The sequence below is a fragment of the Aquarana catesbeiana genome, unplaced genomic scaffold, assembly GCF_042186555.1.
Source record: "Aquarana catesbeiana isolate 2022-GZ unplaced genomic scaffold, ASM4218655v1 unanchor225, whole genome shotgun sequence".
Taxonomy (NCBI): Eukaryota; Metazoa; Chordata; class Amphibia; order Anura; family Ranidae; genus Aquarana; species Aquarana catesbeiana.
In genome coordinates this window covers 2,092,530-2,114,353 of record NW_027362652.1, presented here as the reverse complement: position 1 = coordinate 2,114,353, position 21,824 = coordinate 2,092,530, and the positions used below count along the sequence as shown (strand labels likewise).

The 21,824-nt window shown below is 43.6% G+C and overlaps 1 protein-coding gene across 1 annotated transcript; it reads left to right on the top strand.

The window, feature by feature from the left end:
* The first annotated feature begins 876 nt into the window (after positions 1–876).
* LOC141121545 (uncharacterized) lies at positions 877–15,351 on the top strand. Its single transcript, XM_073611169.1, has 8 exons — positions 877–988; positions 5,616–5,730; positions 5,854–5,988; positions 6,075–6,198; positions 6,471–6,568; positions 6,660–6,887; positions 8,004–8,139; positions 11,710–15,351. The coding sequence occupies exons 2-8, from the start codon at positions 5,635–5,637 to the stop codon at positions 13,599–13,601; spliced, it is 2,709 nt and encodes a 902-aa protein (XP_073467270.1). The 5' UTR covers positions 877–988; positions 5,616–5,634; the 3' UTR covers positions 13,602–15,351.
* The last annotated feature ends 6,473 nt before the right edge of the window (positions 15,352–21,824 follow it).

The following is a 21,824-nucleotide window of genomic DNA, read 5'->3' as shown; positions in this document are numbered from 1 at the left end:
ACCGGCCACTCCTAGCTGATCTATCTCCCAGTCCTCCTGACTGACTTTATGCCCCAGACCTGCCCAACTGACACACTTCCATAGAGATTCCACAGGGCAAGGATGAAGACTAAGCCCACTGCTGTCTTCAGAGAGCACTGACAGTCTCTCCCCTTGTGTTGTGATTGGACACATTTGATCACATGGTAAAGAGCCTACGTCATAGGCTCTTTACCATGATCGGCGATTCGGTGTGTCCGGGCGACACACTGCACAACCAATTGCCACGCTGCGCACCCTCGGGGGCATGCACAAAGGCTTGTTCTGAAGGACGGCCTATGACATCCAGTCAGGACAATAGAGCCCCCACCTGGCTGTCATTCTGCTATAGGCTGGACAGGAAGGTATTAATGGGGTTCACAGAAAAAATTGTGATTTGTTGATATTTGGACACGTACACCAAATGGCCCTTTCACATATTTTTCAGCTTTCTCCACAACAGCTTCCAATTTACTCACACTGTAGCTGTCCATGCTCCTCCTTTATATAGTAAAGGGTTGGCCTATCCAGAACCTTTTACTGGCCCTTCTAAACCCGCTGATTATTGTTAAAAACCTATGCAGTACATTATTGTTTAAAAATATTGTCCCAGGCAAATCTGTGCAAAAATGTATTGGGATTTATGAATCTTGAACCCTCAGGATTTAGCTTAAACCCATGGTAGTGGTGAACCCGAACTTCATCTTTCTAGCATCCATCGTTAGGATAAATGGTACATACACAATGCAAGGTTGTTTTCACAGTATGAAACGTTTCTCTGGGCTGCAGTTCCTCTGAGATCCACAGGGTGGTAATCTCACGGAAACTGAGACAGGAAGTCTCTATGGAATACAGACAGGAAGTGATGTCAGGTTCAGATAGGATGTCAGGTATAAACAGGAAGTTCCAGGCGAGAGGAAAGTTGGGAGGAAGTAAAGAGGAGACATTGCTGGAATTGGCAGCAGAAAAGGTATTATTATTTTTATTATACAGTATTTATATAGCGCCAACAGGTTACGCAGTGCTTTACCATATAAAAGGGAGACAGTACAGTTACAATACAATAAAAAACAAGAGGGCCTTTTTCATAAGAGCTTATAATCTAATAGGGAGGGGCAAGTGGTACGAAAGGTTATAACTGCGGAGGTGTGATAGGCTGAGTTTTCAGGTATCACCTAACAGCAGCCTGAGTAGGAGATAGCCGGACAGATTGAGGTAGAGAGTTCCAGAGGTTGGGGGATGCTCTGGAAAAGCCCCAGAGACCCGCATTGGGAGGAGGCAACAAGGGAGGTAGAGAGCAGTAGGTCTTTAGAGGAGCGGAGATGATGGTTTGGGTGATATTTGGAGACAAGATTGGTGATGGAGCTGGGGGCAGAGTTGGGGGTGGCTTTGTATGTTGTTCGTATTTTGAATTTTATTCATTGGGCAATGGGTGTAGGGTTTGGCAGAAAGGAGTGGTGGACATTGAGAGGCTGGTAAGGTGGATGAACCTGGCAGCAGCATTCGTGATAGATGAAAGAGGGGATGGCCTGTGTAGTGGTGGGCCTATGAGGAGAAAATTACAATAGTCAAGGCGAGAGATAACAAGGGAGTGAATAAGTAGTTTGGTGGTTTTATAGTATGGGAATGTTTTTTTTTTTTGGTTATCATACTTATCTGTATAAGTCCAATGCTGCATCTGTCCCCTACCAGCTCTAACACTGAGAACCGAGCGATCTAACATCGCCGATCAGTTCTCAGCACTCCCTGAGCAGAGAGCTGGTGACTGTCAGTCACCAGCTCTCTGCTCTGCCCTTCCGCGCTCACTGGAGCGCTAGGCTGTGGAGGGGTTGGAGCAGTTGGCTCAGGCTTGCTGAGAGGCCAGGTGCCGGTCCAGGCATGTGAGCGGATCCCGACCATATAGTTGAAATCTTTTCCAAGCTTGGACCGGTGTTCTGTTGAGAAGTGCCCCCCCATCAAATAGTGCCCGCACATGCGCAGGATGGAGCCGTACTTCAGCTGATTTGCCAATCAGCTGGAGTGACGTGACCAGGGCGCAAGCGCACATCGTAGGAGGCATCTCTCGATGGGAGATACCATTTCACGGCCACCATCGAAACCTATACAAACAGTGGGGGGAGACCGTAGTTCTCACATTGTGGCTCACTGTTGTGGGTGGCTTTACAGTGTGCTGATGGTCCGGTTCTGTCTGTGTTGCAGGGCAGGTTTGCTTTGTTGAACGGCCAGTTTTGCCTGTGTGAAAGGGCGGGTTGTAACACAGACAAAACCAGCTCTTCAACACAACCGCTAGCCGCCCTCCAGCAGCAGCGATGCACAATCTGAGAACTACGGTCTCCCCCACTGTTTGTATAGGTTTAAATTTTGCCTGTGAAATGGTATCTCCCATCGAGAGACGCCTCCTACGATGTGCGCATGCTCCCTGGTTACGTCAGCCCAGCTGATCGGTAAATCAGCTGTTGTGCTGTTCCGTACGGCGTATGCACCGTGCATACCGGGCACTATTAGATGGGGGAGCACTTCTCGACAGAACAACGGCTCTGTGACGTCAGCCGACAGCTGGCTTCAGCCCGCTGTCTGCTGAAAACGTGTCACAGGTGTGCAGAATGAACTGCACTCCTGTGATCAACAGAAGAAGTACAGCCAAACAAGCTTAGGCTGTACTTCTCCCTTAAAAGTGGCGGATTTTAGAGATGTTACGGTGGTGAAGTCTATAATCTTTTGACGGTGATTGGATTTGGGGCTGAGAGCACAGGTCAGAGTCTAGGATTACACCTAGCACCCTGGTGTGAGGGGAGGGACAGATCTTTGTATTATTGGTCTTGATGGGAAAGGTCATGGAGGAGGTCACAGAAATAAGATCTTATTTTCTATTTATACCCAGTAACCCCCCCCCCGTCATGTCCGTCCTCTTCCTCCATAGTCACTGTGACATCTTTTATCTCCAGCAGATGATGATACACACATATATAGTGTGGAAACCTAGATTAAGCCCTTCAGGGTCAGAATATTTCCCCACTTACAGAGCCAGAGCTTTTTCCTCATTGTGGAGATGTGTCACCTTCTAACTAGAGATGAGATGAACTGTCCTGGGTTCCGTTTGGTGAACTTTGCAGATGTTCAGATGCCAAACCCAAACCCTATTGATATCAATGGGAGCAAAATCTGTCAAAATAAACATAAAATTTGCAAAGAGTTCCCCCTGTCAAAATCTATACCAGACCCTTTGAGTCTGCTGTGGGTTTTAAGGAGGTACCTCACACACACAAAAAAAAAAAAAGCTTGAGCCCCTCTAAAAATCCAGACAAAAAAGTATACACTGGCAGCACTTGTAAATCAGAGAATGGGCAAGGAACAGTGGGTATATATTGATAGGTTAAACACTTGCTGCCAATAGCCCAATATATGACTTAGGTCAAAAGTAAAAAAAAAAATCAATCAAAAAGTAGTAGGCTAAGTGCAGAGTATTTTTTTTACAGCCGTGGCCAAAAGATTTGAGAATGACGCGAATATTAATTTTCACAAAGTCTGCCGCTTCAGTGTTTTTTTAGATCTTTTTGTTAGATGTTACTATGGTATACAGAAGTAAAATTACAAGCAATTATTGACAATTTTATGCAGAGTCAATATTTGCAGTGTTGACCCTTCTTTTTCAAGACCGCTGCAATTCCCCCTGGCATGCTGTCAATCAACTTCTGGGCTACATCCTGACGGATAGCTGCCTGTTTTTGCATAATCAATGCTTGAAGTTTGTCAGAATCTGTGGGGTTTTTTTTGTTCACCTGCCTCTTGAGGATTGACCAAATTTCTCAATGGAATTAAGGTCTGGGGGGTTTCCTGGCCATGGACCCAAAATTTCGATGTTTTGTTCCCTGATCAGTAATATCTGATCAGTAAGGTCACTACTTTCCCTGATGGTGGGGATTTCCGGTGACATCAGTGGTTCGTACAGATATATAGAAAAAATAGAAGTACAGCTTCTATATTTGATTTCCAGCTCTTGGTTAATCGGATCAACCAATAATGGGGGGGAGGTGGATAACTCTATAGGCAGGTGCAGTGCTGTAATTGTGTTTACTGACCTGAAGCGGACGCTGTGTTGCCTCATCAGGTTGTCCAGAGCCCATAGAGGACTAAATTGTTCCCTACTGGGGCTCCAGGCAGCCATCTTGGGAAGGAAAGCATGAGATTTGGACAGCCATATTGGTCCCTGGAAGGCCTATATAGCACTCCCTGGGTCATTTAGCCTGAGACATGAGATTGGTTAATAATTGGAGAAGAAGATGGATAACACCATCTCTCACTATAAAAGAGTTCTGAGATCCACCAATAATCAGGTAGGGGGAGAATAACTTCCCTTTAATATAAGATGGGTCTGAGATCAGTCAATAATGGGGTGAAGAGGTTTATAACCCCCACCCTCATTAACCACTTTAGCCTCGGAAGGATTTACCCCCTTCCTGACCAGAGCGTTTTTTGCGATTCGGCATTGCGTCGCTTTAACTGACAATTGCGCGGTCGTGCGACATGGCTCCCAAACAAAATTGACGTCCTTTTTTTCCCACAAATAGAGCTTTCTTTTGGTGGTATTTGATCGCCTCTGCGATTTTTATTTTTTGCGCTATAAACAAAATAAGAGCGACAATTTTGAAAAAAACGCATTATTTTTTACATTTTGCTATAATAAATATCCCCCAAAAATATATAAAAAAACCATTTTTTTTCTTCAGTTTAGACCGATACGTATTCTTCTACATATTTTTGGTAAAAAAAAAATCGCAATAAGCGTTTATTAATTGGTTCGCACAAACGTTATAGTGTTTGCTAAATAGGGGATAGTTTTATGGCATTTTTATTAATAATTTTTTTTTTTACTAGTAATGGCGGCGATCAGCGATTTTTTTTTTTTGTAAGAATTACAGGGTGCAGGGTACAGGAATGCATTATACGCAGGGTTTAGGAGTGCATCGTAAACCCATGCTGATTACTACTAATGATACTGTTTTCAAGAGCAAATTCTTGGATATATAATCCCTTAAACTCCCCCCCCCCCCCAATAGTTTACATACTATCAATGTTAGACTGGCCTGTAGTTTCCAGAAATATATCTCTGCCCCTTTTTGAATATTGGTACCACGCTGGCCTTTTGCCAATCAGCTGGTACCATTTCTGTCAGTATGCTGTCCATACAAATTAGGAATAGCGGTCTGGCTATAACCTGACTGAGTTCCTTGAGGACCCTCGGGTGTAAGCCATCCTGATGATTTATTTGTGTTAACCTTTTCTAGTCTTTTTTGGACACCGGCTTCTGTTAGCCACAAGGTTACTTTCTGTGATGCGTTACTAATGATACAGTCTCATTTACTATACCCCTCTTTTTACTTTGTAAAAACTGAGGAGAAGATTGCATTTAGTACAGTTGCCTTCTTCTTGTCATTTGTAACCAACGTCCCTTACCAGTTAAACTAGTTCAGTTCATTGTTAAACTATTAGAACACAGGAACACTTACCTAATAGTCCCTGCTTCTGGTCAGAATAAAATCCAGCAGCATCAGCTCTTGCATGGAAGGTCAATACCATCCAGATAATTCTTTCTACAGAGAAACCTACGTAGATCACATGACCACATCAATGAGGATGGAGGAGGACCGAAGTCACATGACTGAGAAGATACTAAACCTCACCCTGGAGATCATCTACCTGCTGAATGGAGAGGTGAGGATTCTGGAAAATCACATGACATCACTCTTATCTCTATTAATAAATCACAAACCTGACCAGAGAGGTGAGGAGGATTCTGGGAATGTGACATGGAATTACTGTGTTTGTTGAATATAGAGTGTTTGTCCTGTGAAGTCTGGAGATCATATGACCATCACAGTGCCTTCACCTCACTCCCTGACACCTGAGAGACACAACATGGAGAAGATTCTAGAAGTCACCAAGAAGATGATGGAGCTGCTGACAGGAGAGGTGAGCGGTGCTGGGAATTCTGGGACATTATCCAGTAACAGACAAGGGATGTGTCTGGATGGTGACTGTATCATTGTGTGTGTCAGGTTCCTATAAGGTGTCAGGATGTCACTGTCTATTTCTCCATGGAGGAGTGGGAGTATTTAGAAGGACACAAGGATCTCTACAAGGACGTCATGATGGACAATCAGCCGCCCCTCACATCACCGGGTAAAAGGAGACTTTATTGTAAAAGAGAGAGCAGTATGGAGGATCCACCTAGATCCGGGGTAGGCAACCTTTGGCCCTCCAGCTGTTGTGGAACTACATTTCCCATGAGGTATTGCAAGGCTGGCAGTTACAATTACTCCCAGAGGCATGATGGGACTTGTAGTTCTGCAACAACTGGAGGGCCGTAGGTTGCCTACCCCTGACCTAGATCCTCCAATATCTGATAAACACATAGAAACAATGTATTCAGTCAGTGTGTGTGTTTTCTACAGATAGATCCAGTAATGAGAACCCACCAGAGAGATGTCCCCGTCCTCTGAATTGTGGGGATTCCACACAGGAAGATCACAACTATGCACAGAATGATCAGGTAGATGAGGAACAATCACTGATAGTATCATTAGGATCTGTACATTATCTGCATTGTTACAATTTGTATAATTTTTTTTTTTTACATTTAGAATGGAGACATGAAAGATTCTGAGGTTGATGTTAAAGAAGAGATAAAAGAGGAGGATGATGATGATGGGGTAATGGAAGAGTCAGAGTCTCTAAAAAGACATGAAGATCTGTACCAGAACACCATGGTGGAGTCATCCAGCTACATAAACCCACCAGAGAGATGTTCCCGTCCTCTGTATTCCTGGGATTCCACACAGGCAGATCACACCTACGCACAACATGATCAGGTAGGTGGAGTTGAGGGTCTGGAATGACCCGCAGCCAGCCACAAGGTAGATTCACAAAGCCAGGTGTACACCTACACTTCCACTCGTCTCCAATGACTAGTCTAGGGAGTTTGTTTTGTTGTTTTATTGGAGAACTTGGATAGGGTAAGGGATATAGTAGGATACTCAAAATTGAACTATTCACACCGTGGACTCTAAATTCTTTTCCTAGTGAAACTTGACTGAAGTCCTTGCAAAGGCAGATACAGACTTCTTCACAGCAGCAACACACTGATTGCAGAACAGAGCAATGTCCCTTTTGTAAAGTAGTGGACAGTTCTTGACAAAGCTCTAAGAACACTAGCCAACGTTCTTCCTTGTGTGAGCCTTTAGCTGACTTAGAGCACAAGAGGGCATAACTGTCTAAGGATCAGTCTAAGGAACCACCGGCAGCCTTCTCTCTCCGTGATACCAGGCCAGATGCACTGTAGATTCTCCCTCTGTCAGCTATGGTAGGACCTGGGTTGCCACACAGACTTCAGGCCCTCAAGTCATCCACCTGAGGCTGCATGTCAGTAATTCAGGCCCTCAGGTCTTCCACCTAAGGCCACATGGCCGCAAAAGCCAGGGGAGGCAGCCCCTCCCCCCCAGCCTGGTGCAATCCTCTGCTAGGAATGACCAAGAGCCCATGTGATCCTTGAACATAAATACAGGCACCCAGCATGCCTAGGGGCACCTCTCCTTGTAATTGGCCAGGGCTGTATGAATATTTATACTCCCATCTGTATGGTTTCTGCCTACCATCCAGCACTTTCCATAGTTGCTAGGACAGTGTGAAACTTCAAGACAGCATGAGCAGCACCAGAGCATACTGAGCAGACTACACTAGTCGATCACCGATCTCTGTTAAGAAGACAGCGAATAAATTTACCTAGCTATCTATCTGTTAAGCAGCGCAACCAAAAACTATAATACACTAATCCTAGCACCTACCTAGGAGGGTGCTACGGGAACATAATGTGATTGAAGGCTCTGACATGTGGAGACGATGTGTAGATTCTTCAGGATGATATGTGATCTCACATCATAAATACTTCTATTTTACAGATTATATTTTCTGCCATTCTGTTGGTTTAGGGTGAAGATCTGATGAACATGAAAGTTGAGGGTGAAGTAGAAGAGACGTATGTGAGGGATGATCAGCAATATACGGAGGAGGCTGGAATGACAAGGACATTCAAAGAGGAGGACACTCCTACAGAGATCAGCACAGGTGAGCCATAATATATTCTTCTGTTATCTCTGCTCTGTTACTGCACACTGATTGGTCCAGAGTAGGGAGGTAGATGAGTGGTTATCAGCCAATAATAAATTGATAATAGTCACTGATATAATCCTACACATTATTTTTTCTTTTCTCTCAGATAAACCCCCTTCTATTTGCTGCAGACACAATTTATGTACTCAGACATGATTTATGTAGAGTGTGCCTTTCGTAGGTTAGTCCCTCTTCTTTGAGCAGACATACTGTACACTGATCAGCCATGACTTTGTGACCTTCCACTCAATATTAAGTAGGTCCCTCTTTGCCTCCAAAATAGCTCTGACCCGTCAAGCCATGGACTCCACTAGACCTCTGAAGGTATACGGTGGTATCTGGCACCAAGCCATCAGTAGCAGATCTTTTAAGTCCTGTAAGTTGTGTGATGGGGCCTCCATGGATCAGAGCTGTTTTTCACAAATGCCCCAATTGGATTTAGAGGTTGGTGGCCAAGGCAACACCGCAAATTTGTGTTCCTCAAACCATTCTTGAACCATTTTTGCAGTGTGGCAGGGCACATTATCCTGCTGAAAAAGGCCACTGCCATCAGAGAATACTGTTTCCATAAAGGAGAAGAAATCCCAATGGCCGCCGTGATGCAGTCGACGATCTCCAGGAACACAGGGCTCTCAGCCCTGCCGCCTCCTCCTCCTCTCAAATCAGCGCTGCTCCGAGGGGACGATCTCGGAGGCTGTGCCTGGACACCCGATTCTGCTGTCACCCATTGGGTATTGGATCTGTGTGACTGAGACATGTACACCTGAAGGGTTAAGTGAGCCGGACAAGGGGGAGGGGGTTGTGTGTAAATGCGGTACGGGCTGGAGCGAGGGGTGGGGTGGTGCCGTGGTCAGGTCCGTCTGCCGCCCCCCGAGCCCAACACAATTTTACTTCAGCTAATTGCAGTACAGAGGATGTTTTTCCTGCTATTTGAAGTGTAAGAAGCAGGAGTTTTTTTTTTTGTCAGTGAGAACGCAGGGAAATACAGTTCCGGGATCTCCACCACTGAATGTAAAACAAGGAGTTCTGGGTGTGCTGGAGGGTCTATTGATGCTGGGTGCTGGGGGATCTGTTGCTGCCGGTGGGGGATCTCTTGTTGCTGGGGGTCAATTGTTGATTGCCGAGATCTACTGTTGAGGGAAGGGTCTATTGTTGCTGGCCACTGGGAGATCTATTGTTGCTAGGGTGGATTTATTGTTCCTGGGAGAGCTATATTTGCCGGGAGGGTTCTATTGTTGCTAGAGCGATCTATTTTTGCTGAGGGGGTCTGCTGTTTTTGGGAGGGATCTGTTTTTGCTCGGGGGGGGCTCTTTTTTGCTGGCTGCAGGGGACCTACCTTACTGCCTTTTATTTGCAAATTATATACAATCTGCTTAGCACCAAAAAATTATTTTTGGTTTTGTAAAAGGGGCACTACTGAGAGTTGGGTAGGGGGTGGAACCGAAGAATGGTGCTTATGGGTGGGTAGGGGGCGGAGACAAGGGGTGACCTGAAAGGGAGGAGTACCTGTACCTATTCACTGAGGGAAAAAAAGGACTGGTAAGAAGACAATGACTTTCTCAATCCCTGTCTCCACAAAGTACTAACACTGACTGGGGGATCATGAAATAAATTAGATTGATCTAGCTAGGACTGAACTAACTAGCATTAAACACGAGGGGAGGATTCAAGGAGAAACCAAAATCATATAGTAAACAAGTTGTAGTGGTCCAAAACTACCTTTAGATCAGGTCAGCATACTACCAAACAAAAATAACCTGATGATTCAATACAACACAGAAAATTATATAAAAGTGGGGCAGCACAGTTCTTAGCACCAGAAGCCTAGGCCTATGGTCACTTGTTCTATGCTGAAGGTTCTACAAGTCTGAACTTGGAACCTCTTGATTATCAGAGATTCTTTAACCCAGTGCCTAGGCTTGTGGTTGTGTGAAGAGCATGCACTTCCCAGTCCCCGTTGGCTCCTGCTATTCTGACAAGGCTGTGTAAATGTAGAGAAAATATGTGAATAGAGCAGCGCTAGCGACAATAAACAAAATAATAGATATGTTACCGCTGCTGTAAAAAAGTACTAGTACTTGAAAATTATAAAACAAACACATACAGCGCTGGTAAAAAAATGTGCTATACCATGAATATCCTAAATATAAAGCGCTCTATGCAATACTGATATGCTTGAATCCATAAATGAAATGGGTAGTGGGTATTAATATACTGATATGCTTAAATCCATAAATGACATGGGTAATGGATATTAATATACACTGGGTGCAATATACAAATCAACTACTAGTTCTCCATAACCTCATACATAAAGTGCAAATTACAATGGGTCCGCAATCGGTATTATCCAATTGCTAGTGAAATAGTAAAAATATTTTAAGTGCTAACAAAGTAAATATAGTGCTAATAAATAGTCCCAAATAAATACCAGCTGGGCTACTAGACAGGGCTCTCATTAGCAGTCTCACTAGAAGTCTTTGATGACGCCCTGGGGGAGGGGCGAAACGCGTAGACGAAACATCCGGCTCACGCCTAACCAGTGACTCATTTCCTGTTTCCGTGGAACGCACGCTGCAAGCGGCGATCGCGGAAGTATTCTGATATGCCTGATTGCAACCGGGGATTCTGTGAGTAGCGCTGTGATGCGCAAGTGATTTCCCAGTTTTACGTTATTTCACCATATTGCCTTTCTTTTCCTTTTGGGGTCAACATCCACAAGTATATGACCTATCTGCATGAACTTTTATATCGGCTCCCATATTAGAGACATCACTGCACAACATCTATGGTGATTGATTGACAGCGCATGCTAAAGAGATGTTGTCTGCTTCTAGTGAGACTGCTAATGAGAGCCCTGTCTAGTAGCCCAGCTGGTATTTATTTGGGACTATTTATTAGCACTATATTTACTTTGTTAGCACTTAAAATATATTTACTATTTCACTAGCAATTGGATAATACCGATTGCGGACCCATTGTAATTTGCACTTTATGTACTGTATGAGGTTATGGAGAACTAGTAGTTGATTTGTATATTGCACCCAGTGTATATTAATATCCATTACCCATGTCATTTATGCATTTAAGTATATCAGTATATTAATACCCACTACCCATGTCATTTATGGATTTAAGCATATCAGTACTGCATAGAGCACTTTATATTTAGGATATTCATGGTATAGCACATTTTTTACCAGCGCTGTATGTGTTTGTGTAAATGTAGAAGTGATCTGGGAGGAGGAACAAAGCCCCTTTTACTGAAGAGGTGAAGTCACAGATGGTTGGAACATCTACTCACTCAAATCTACCTGATCCAGATGGAATTTTGATTTAGGTAATTTGTGTCCAACCTGTTTTGAAACTGCAAGTCTCATCATGCCTCTACCTTTGAGAGTCATGCTTGCAATGCCTCATGGGACTTAGAGTTATGCAACAGCTTGAGGGCCACAGGTTGGACACGCATGATTTAGGTGAATAAACCCTCTCGCAACTGTTGATTATGTTTTTATATTTTGCCAGGATACGACATCAAGAAACCCTCAAAGGATCATCTGACTTTATCTCTAAGCTGCAAAATAGAAGATGAGGACATCCCAGGAGATTGTACAGGAGAAAAGACAATGAGCTCAGCTATGAATAGTGGACTTCACAGTGTGGATGGACCATCAAATCCCTCTGACTCTGAGCAATCTCATACTGTGAGAGATGGTGCCGGAATTCAAGGGGAGGAGAAATGTTCCTCTCCTGAATGTGGGGAAAGTTTTTTCTCTGAATTAAGTCTTACTGTACATCAGAGATCTCACGCGGATGAGAAGCTTCATTCCTGTTCTGAGTGCGGGAAATGTTTTCTTCATAAATCAGAACTTGTCAAACATTGCAGATCACACACAGAGAAGAAGCTAAATTCTTGCTCTGAATGTGGGAAATGTTTTGCACAGAAATCAAAACTTGTTATACATCAGAGATCTCACACGGGGGAGAAGCCGTATTCCTGTCCCGAGTGCGGGAAATGTTTTGCACATAAAACAAGCCTTGATGGACATCAGAGATTGCACTCAGGTGGGAGGCATCATTCCTGTTCTGAGTGCGGGAAAAGTTTCCTTTATAAATCAGAACTTGTCATACATTGCAGATCTCACACAGGCAAGAAGCTAAATTCCTGCCCTGACTGTGGGAAATGTTTTATGCAGAAATCAAAACTTGTTAGACATCAGAGATCTCACACGGGGGAGAAGCCGTATTCCTGTCCTGAGTGCGGGAAATGTTTTACACAGAAAACAAGCCTTGATGGACATCAGAGATTGCACAAGGGAGAGAAGCCATTTTCCTGCCCTGAATGTGGGAAATGTTTTCCACAGAAATCAAAACTTGTTAGACATCAGAGATCTCACACTGGGGGGAAGCCCTATTCTTGTTCTGAGTGCGGGAAATGTTTCCTTTATAAGTCAGAACTTGTCATACATCACAGATCTCACACAGGCGAGAAGCCAAATTCCTGCCCTGAATGTGGGAAATGTTTTAAACATAAATCAAGGCTTGTTAAACATCAGAGATCTCACACTGGGGAGAAGCCGTATTCCTGCTCCGAGTGTGTGAAATGTTTTTCCCAGAAAGCAGGCCTTGAAGGACATCTGAGATTGCATACAGGGGAGAAACCACATTCTTGCCCTAAATGTGGGAAATGTTTTACATGGAAATCACAGTTTATTATACATCAGAGATCTCATACAGGGGAAAAGCCGTATTCCTGCCCTGAGTGTGGGAAATGTTTTTCACAGAAACCACATCTTATTATACATCAAAGATCTCACACAGGGGAGAAGCCACATTCCTGCCCTGAATGTGGAAAATGTTTTTCCCAGAAATCACTACTTGTTATACATCAGAGATTTCATACAGGGGAGAAGCGATATTCTTGCCCTGAGTGCGGGAAATGTTTTTTATGGCGGTTTTCACTTTCCTTGCATCAAAAGAGTCACAAAAGTGAGAAGCCGTATTCTTGTTCTGAGTGTGGGAAATATTTTTTATTGAAATCATTACTTGTTAGACATCAAAGATCTCACACAGGGGAGAAACCGTATCCTTGCCCTGAGTGTGGAAAATGTTTTTCACAGAAATCATACCTTATTTTACACCAGAGATCTCACACAGGGGAGAAGCCATATTCTTGCCCTAAGTGCAGGAAATGTTTTTCATGGGCTTCCTCTCTTTTTACGCATCAGAAGATTCACATAGGCGAGAAGCCGTATTCTTGTCCTGAATGTGGAAAATGTTTTTTACAAAAGTGCAATCTTCAGATACATCAGAGGCTTCACATGGGGAAGAAGCCATATTCCTGCCCTAAGTGTGAGAAATGTTTTACACAGAAATCAAACCTTGTTCTACATCAGAGATCTCACAGTAGGGTGTAGAGATGAGGCAAACATTCCTTTGTTTAACCACTTAAGGACCGAGCCTCTTTTTGACACTTGTTTACAAGTTAAAATCTGTTATTTATTTTTTTGCTAGGCAATTACTTAGAACCCCCAAACATTATATATATTTTTTTCACCATAGAGAATAAAATGGCAGTCATTTCATTGCAATACTTTGTCACATCATATTTGCGCAGCGGTCTTACAAGCACTTTTTTTGGGAAAAAATACACTTTTTTGAGTTAAAAAAATAAGACAACAGTAAAGTTAGCCCAATTTTTTTTTCTATATTGTGAAAGATAATGTTACACCGAGTAAATTGATACCCAACATCTCATGCTTCAAAATTGCGCCCGCTCGTGGAATGGCGACAAACGTTGGCACTTAAAAATCTCCATTGGCGACATTTAAAAATTTCCACAGGTTACCAGTTTTGCGTTACAGAGGAGGTCTAGTGATAGAATTATTGCTCTCGCTCTGACGATTGCAGTGATACCTCACATGTGTGGTTTGAACACCATGTTCATATGCGGGCGCGTCTTACGTATGCATTCGCTTCTGCGCGCGAGCTCGGCGGGACGGGGCACTTTAAAAAAAATAATTTTATTCTTTTCAGTTCTTTTTATTTTATAATTTTTACACTCTTTTTTTAAATTGGGTCACTTTTATTCCTATTGCAAGGAATGCAAACCTTGTAAAAGAAAAAAAAGCATGACAGGACCTCTTAAATGTGAGATCTGGGGTCAAAAAGACTAAAATGCAATAAGAAAAAAAAATGTAAATGTCATTAAAAAAAAAAACAACAGTATTTAGCGTCAAAGTACCGACGTACGGCTACGGCGATTTGCGTGAAGTGGTTTAAAGTACAGTGGATAGGGGAGTGGGAATTTAATGTTGCCAAAGAACATATACCACAATCTTTAGAATCAAATGTTTTATTACAAGAATCAATATAAAAACTTCCATTCATAAAATGAATGAGGCACTGTCAATATATGTAATACAAACAGAACTTTCCAGAAATAAACCGTAGAGGTTCTCATATAGTGGTGTCACGGAAACTTTCTCCCAGATATGTTCTCATCAGGAAGATAAGCTATTTGAAAGCACTGTATCATATAGAGAAAATACATATTTAACCACTTGACCTCCGGATGGTTTTACCCCCTTCATGACCAGGGCATTTTTTGCTATTCAGCACTGTGCTACTTTAACTGGCAATTGCACGGTCATGCAACAATGTACTAAAATGAAATTTATATAATTTTTTTTACACAGATAGAGCTTTCTTTTGGTGGCATTTGATCACCACTGGATTTTTTTTTTTTTTTTTTTTATTATATAAATAAAAACAGATCATATATTTTGAAAAAAAAAAACAATATTTTATTTTCTCTGTTATAAAACATATTCAATAAAATCAAAGTTCTTCCTAAATGTAGGTCAAAATGTCTTCTGCTATATGTCTTTGGTAAAAAAAAAAATAAGTGCTTATTAAGTGGCTTGTGTGAAAATTATAGAGTCTACAAACTGTGGTATATACACTATATTGTCATTAATATTGGGACACCTGCCTCTACGTGCACATGAACTTCAAAGGCATCCCAGTCTCAGTCCGTAGGGTTAATATTAAGTTGGCCCACCCTTTGCAGCTATAACAGCTTCAACTCTTCTGGGAAGGCTGTCCACAAGGTCAGGCACTGATGTTGGACAAGAAGGCCTGGCTCGCAGTCTCCACTCTAATGCCGCGTACACACGAGCGGACTTTACGGCAGACTTTGTCTGGCGGACTTTTCGACGGACTTTACGACGGCCTTTCCGAATGAACGGACTTGCTTACACACGATCAAACCGAAGTCTGACGGATTCGTACGTGATGACGTACGACCGGACTAAAACAAGGAAGTTCATAGCCAGTAGTCAATAGCTGCCCTAGCGTCGGTTTTTGTCCCTCGGACTAGCATACAGACGAGCGGACTTTTCGACCGGACTCGAGTCCGTTGGACAGATTTGAAACATGTTTCAAATCTAAGTCCGTAAAACTTTTGAGAAAAAGAAGTCCGCTGGAGCCCACACAAGATCGGACCAAGTATGCCGGAAAGTCCGATCGTGTGTACGCGGCATTATTCATCCCAAAGGTGTTCTATCGGGTTGAGATCAGGACTCCACTCCAAACTCTCTCATCCATGTCTTTATGGACCTTGCTTTGTGCACTGGTGCGCAGTCATGTTGGAACATGAAGGGGCCATCCCCAAACGAGGGGAAAATAATACTGGGAGTATGCTATAGGCCCCCTAACCTGAGGGAGGAAGGGGAGACAGAACTCCTATCACAATTTGGATTTGCAGCAAGGATAGGAAGTGCTATCTTATTGGGGGATTTTAACTATCCAGACATAGACTGGGTGGAGGGAACCGTGCATTCATCTAAGGCTCACCAGTTCCTAAATGTCTTGCAGGACAATTTTATGGATCAGATGGTATACGCACCAACTAGAAATAAAGCGTTACTGGATCTACTGATTACCAACAATACAGACCGGATCATGGATGTGGAAATACGGGGCAATTTAGGTAACAGCGATCACAGGTCAATTGGCTTCAGGATAAATTACACAAATAGGAAACATAAGGGGAATACAAAGACACTGAATTTCAAAAGAGCCAACTTCCCTAAACTATGAACCTTGCTAGAAGGCATAAATTGGGATAAAATCTTAGGAACAAAGAACACGGAGGAGAGATGGGGTTGCTTAAGAGCATATTAAAAAAGGGCATTATCCAATGCATCCCATTGGGTAATAAATTTAAAAGAGTGAACAAAAGTCCTGGATGGCTTAACTCCAATGTAAAAATGCATATAAAAGCAAAGGAGAAGGCCTTCAAAAAATACAAGGTTGAGGGATCATCAGCATTCAGACTTTATAAAGAATGCAACAAGAAATGTAAGGGTGCAATAAGGACGGCTGAGATAGAATATGAAAGACACATAGCGGAGGAGAGCAAAAAAGAATCCCAAGAAATTCTTTAAGTATGTAAACAGTAAAAAAGAGAGGACAGACCATATTGGCCCCATAAAGAATGAGGAAGGACATCTGGTTACAAAGGATGGGGAGATGGCGAAGAAATTTAATTTATTCTTCTCCTCAGTCTTCACGAGGGAATCTGTGGGCTTCAGTAACCAAAACTGCAGTGTTTATCCTCATGACACAACACAGGAAGCACCTCCATGGTTAACAGAGGACAGAATTAAAATTAGACTTGGGAAATTTAACATTAATAAATCACCGGGACCAGATGGCTTGCACCCGAGGGTACTTAGGGAACTCAGTCAAGTAATTGCCAGACCATCGTTCCTAATTTTTACTGACAGTCTACTGACTGGAATGGTACCAGCTGATTGGAGGAAAAACAATGTAGCACCAATATTTAAAAAGGGCCCAAAACACATCCCTGGGAATTTTAGACCAGTTAGCCTAACATCAATAGTATGTAAACTCTTGGAGGGGATGATAAGGAACTATATACAAGATTTTAGTAATGAGAATGGTATCATTAGGAGTAATCAGCATGGATTCATGATGAATCGTTCTTGCCAATACCAATCTATTTACCTTCTATGAGGAGGTGAGTTGCCATCTAGATAAAGGAAGGCCCGTAGACATGGGGTATCTGGATTTTGCGAAAGCATTTGACACAGTTCCCCATAAACGTTTACTGTACAAAATAAGGTCCATTGGCATGTACCATAGGGTGAGTTCACGGATTGAAAACTGGCTACAAGGTGAGTTCAGAGAGTGGTGATAAATGGGGAGTACTCAGAAAGGTCAGGGGTGGGTAGTGGGGTCCCAGAGGGTTCTGTTCTGGGAACAATCCTATTTAATTTGTTTATAAACGACCTGGAGGATGGGATAAACAGTTCAATCTCTGTATTTGCGGACGATACCAAGCTAAGCAGGGCAATAACGTCTCCGCAGGATGTGGAAACTTTGCAAAAAGATCTGAACAAATGAATGGGATGGGGAACTACATGGCAAATAAGGTTCAATGTAGAAAAATGTAAAATAATGCATTTAGGTGGCAAAAATATGAATGCAATCTATACACTGGGGGGAGAACCTCTGGGGGAATCTAGGATAGAAAATGACCTGGGGGTCCTAGTAGATGATAGGATCAGCAATGGCATGCAATGCCAAGCTGCTGCTAACAAAGCAAACAGAATATTGGCATGCATTAAAAAGGGGATTAATTCCAGAGATAAAACAATAATTCTCCCACTGTGCAAGACTCTGGGCCGGCCGCACCTGGAGTATGCTGTCCAGTTCTGGGCACCAGTCCTGAGGAAGGATGTACTGGAAATGGAGCGAGTACAAAGAAGGGCAACAAAGTTAATAAAGGGTATGAAGGATATTAGGGACGAGCTTCGAGTTCGAGTCGAACTCATGTTCGTCTCGAACATCGGCTGTTCGCCAAACAGCGAACAATTTGGGGTGTTTGCAGCAAATTCGAAAGCCGCAGAACACCCTTTAAAAGTCTATGGGAGAAATCAAAAGTGCTAATTGTAAAGGCTTATATCCATGGTATTGTCATAAAAAGTGTTTGGGGACCTGGGTCCTGCCCCAGGGGACATGGATCAATGCAAATAAAGTTTTAATAACAGCCGTTTTTTCAGGAGCAGTGATTTTAATAATGCTTAAAGTGAAACAATAAAAGTGTAATATTCCTTTAAATTTCGTGCCTGGGGGGTGTCTATAGTATGCCTGTAAAGGGGCGCATGTTTCCCGTGTTTGAAACAGTCTGACAGCAAAATGACATTTCAAAGGAAAAAAAGTCATTTAAAACTACTTGCGGCTATTAATGAATTGTCGGTCCGACAATACACATAAACGTTCATTGATAAAAACGGCATGGGATTTCCCCACAGGGGAACCCCGAACCAAAATTAAAAAAAAAAATGTTGTGGGGTTCCCCCAAAAATCCATACCAGACCCTTATCCGAGCACGCAACCTGGCAGGCCGCAGGAAAAGAGGGGGACGAGAGAGCGCCCCCCTCCTGAACCGTACCAGGCCACATGCCCTCGACATTGGGAGGGTGCTTTGGGATCTCCCCCAAAGCACCTTGTCCCTATGTTGATGGGGACAAGAGCCTCATCCCCACAACCCTTGCCCGGTGGTTGTGGGGGTCTGCGGGCAGGGGGCTTATCGGAATCTGGAAGCACTCTTTAACAAGGGGACCCCCAGATCCCGGCCCCCCCCTGTGTGAAATGGTAAGGGGGTACAAAAGTAAGCCTACCATTTCACAAAAAAAGTGTCAAAGATGTTAAAAATGACGAGACAGTTTTTGACAATTCCTTTATTTAAAGTCTTCTTCTTTCCATCTTTCTTCTATCTTCCTTCGGTTTCTTCCTCCATCTTCTTCTTCCTCTGGTTCTTCCTCCAATCCTCTGCTTCTTGCTTCGGTGTTCTTGTCTGACATCTTCCTCTGCGGCATCTTCTTCCCTTCTTCGTTCTCAGGCCGCTCCGCATCCATGATGGGAGGCTCCCGCTGTGTGACGCTTCTCGTCTTCTGACACCTCTTAAATAACGGAGGGTGGGGCCACCCAGTGACCCCGCCCCCTCTGATGCATGGGGACTTGACAGGAACTTCCTTATGGGTTTCCCCACGACGTCAGAGGGGGGCGGGGTCACCCGTTACGTAACCCCCTCTGACGTCACGGGGAGACCCATAAGGAAGTTCCCATCAAGTCCCAGAGCATGAAATTGTCCAAAATGTCTTGGTATGCTGACACCTTAAGAGTTCCCTTCACTTGAACTAAGGGGCAAAGCCCAACCCCTGAAAAACAACCCCACACCATAATCCCCCCTCCACCAAATGATTTAGACCAGTGCACTAAGCAAGGTCCATAAAGACATGGATGAGCGAGTTTGGGGTGGAGGAACTTGACTGGCCTGCACAGAGTTCTGATCTCTCATCCTGATAGAACACCTTTGGAATGAATTAGAGTGAAGGCTGCAAGCCAGGCCTTCTTATCCACATCAGTGCCTGACTTCACAAATGCGCTTCTTGAAGAATGGTCAAACATTCCCAGAGACACACTCCTACCGCAAGTCGTTATTGCCTCATCTGCTCAATGCAGCTTGACGGTTAATTCTGGTGTACTAGAAGAGACCACAAATTCCTGCTCGGGCAGATTGGATTAATTTAGTGAATAATATAATGGCTGCCGAGGAATAGATGGTGACATGTAAGGATTACCATGATAGGTTTTATAGTATATGGGCTACTTGGATACATTATCTCAGGTGGTTCACCCCACTGGAACCTCCATACCAGTCAAAATTGTGATTACTGTAGCCTCTACTCTCTAGCTGTAGTGGAGTGTTTTGGGCTGATTCACCCTTGACCTTCTTATTCATGTATATATCACTGGACTGGTAGGATTGTGGAGTGCTATTTTATTTTATCCCCCCCCCCCTCCCCCTTGTTTCTCTAGTCTTTAGTTCAAGATAAAGGTTTAAGTCAATATTGGCTTTTAGAGGTAAAGGGTTGTCCGGGCAATATATTGTTGTTATAAAATGGAAAGTGCAGCGCTGGACATATGACATTTATGTGAACAGTGAAAAATTAATAAATCCAATGACAAACAACAGTGAATAGCATCCAATCAATAACAGATCAACAAATGTATTTCAATTAAGTGCTTAAAATATTTGCAAGGAAATAAATAATTATTAAAAAATTAATTAATTAATTTGATCAAAGTGAAAATGAAATAAAGTCCAAAAATTATGATATGTTTGGTATTCAATGCGAGGCCCAGGGTCAATATTCCACCGCCAGTGCTGCCCACCACCTGGTGAAGAAGTAATGGAGGCTTACCGGAAATCCTGTGACCGCCCTTATTCAGGGGGGTCAAAACAGGATTAGTAGAAAGATGTTTGCTAGAGCATTAAAAGTAGTGCTGTGCTAGTACCTATATCTGAATATAACTATGTGTTTCTACCACATCAGCAACATGGAGTCGGCCACACCTGGTTTTAGCTGGGACCTCTTCACCATCATCCAAGCTACCTGTCAGGGTGCTGCTGCTTTCTACAGGTTCGTATTCTGGGCCAGAGAGGACTTTTCTTCACTCTCATCTGTCATGCTTAGAATCCTATAGGCCTCTTTACTAGTGTGCCTTTTTTCGGGACATTTTGGGCATTTTGGGCACTAAATTTACTGGTACCTAGTGGTGACTATGAGAAAAAGTGCTCCTTAGGGACTGCTTGTGCACTAGAACTAGTGAACCTAACCTTAAAGCGGAGTTCCACCCATTTAAAAGTAAGCAGCTACAAAAAGTGCTGACTTTTAATAATCGGACACTCACCTGTCCCAAGGTCCAGCGATGTGAGTGAACAAATCTCCGCTCCTCTTCCCCCTCCTCTCTTCGGCGCCGGCATTGTAACAGTGGGTGCTCAGCTGTGGCTTCACAGCCGGGCACGCACTGCACATGCGCGAGCCGCACTGCACGCTGTGAATGGCCAGGCAATCTTCTGGGACCTGTGACGTGTCCCAGAAGATTGCAGGGAGAGAGGGGGTAGAGGTGATCTTCCTTATGGCGCCGTGGAGGAAGTGGGAGCTGGGTGCCTCTAAAAAGAGGGTATCCGCTCCCCCCACAAAAATTGACATGCCAAATGTGGCATGTCAGGGGGTCACCATCACTTAAAGCGGAAGTTCCATTTTTGGATGGAGCTCCGCTTTAAGCATCGGCCTCCAGATGCTCTACCCAGGCTTGATCATAACAGTCCACATGACAGAACCTCGTGCTGGATAAGTCCTAAAAGAAGGTCATCATCATCATTACCTGAAGGCATGTCATATTTCTTTAGGCCAATAACCTGCAGGATTCCCCATTCTTCTGGGTCTGGCAACTGGCTGGGTGGCCCTGATGCTGGGGTCTGGCAACTGACTGTGTGCCCTGCTGATTGGATTCTTAGCTATATACGAACCTTGACACCTCTAGTCCCTTAATGTATACCATGGACTGGCACTGGGGTCATTTGAAAGCACTGGAACCCCAACACTAGGGTGTCTCATCATGGCCACATAGTCTGCTGGTTCCTAGGACTTTTCCTGCACACCAGCTTCAACCTAGGTTGTTCCAGGGAGCTGTTTACCCAACCGGGGTCATCCAGTGCATCTGAAGTCCCAGCAATGGCATCTGAGTCATGGCAAGAT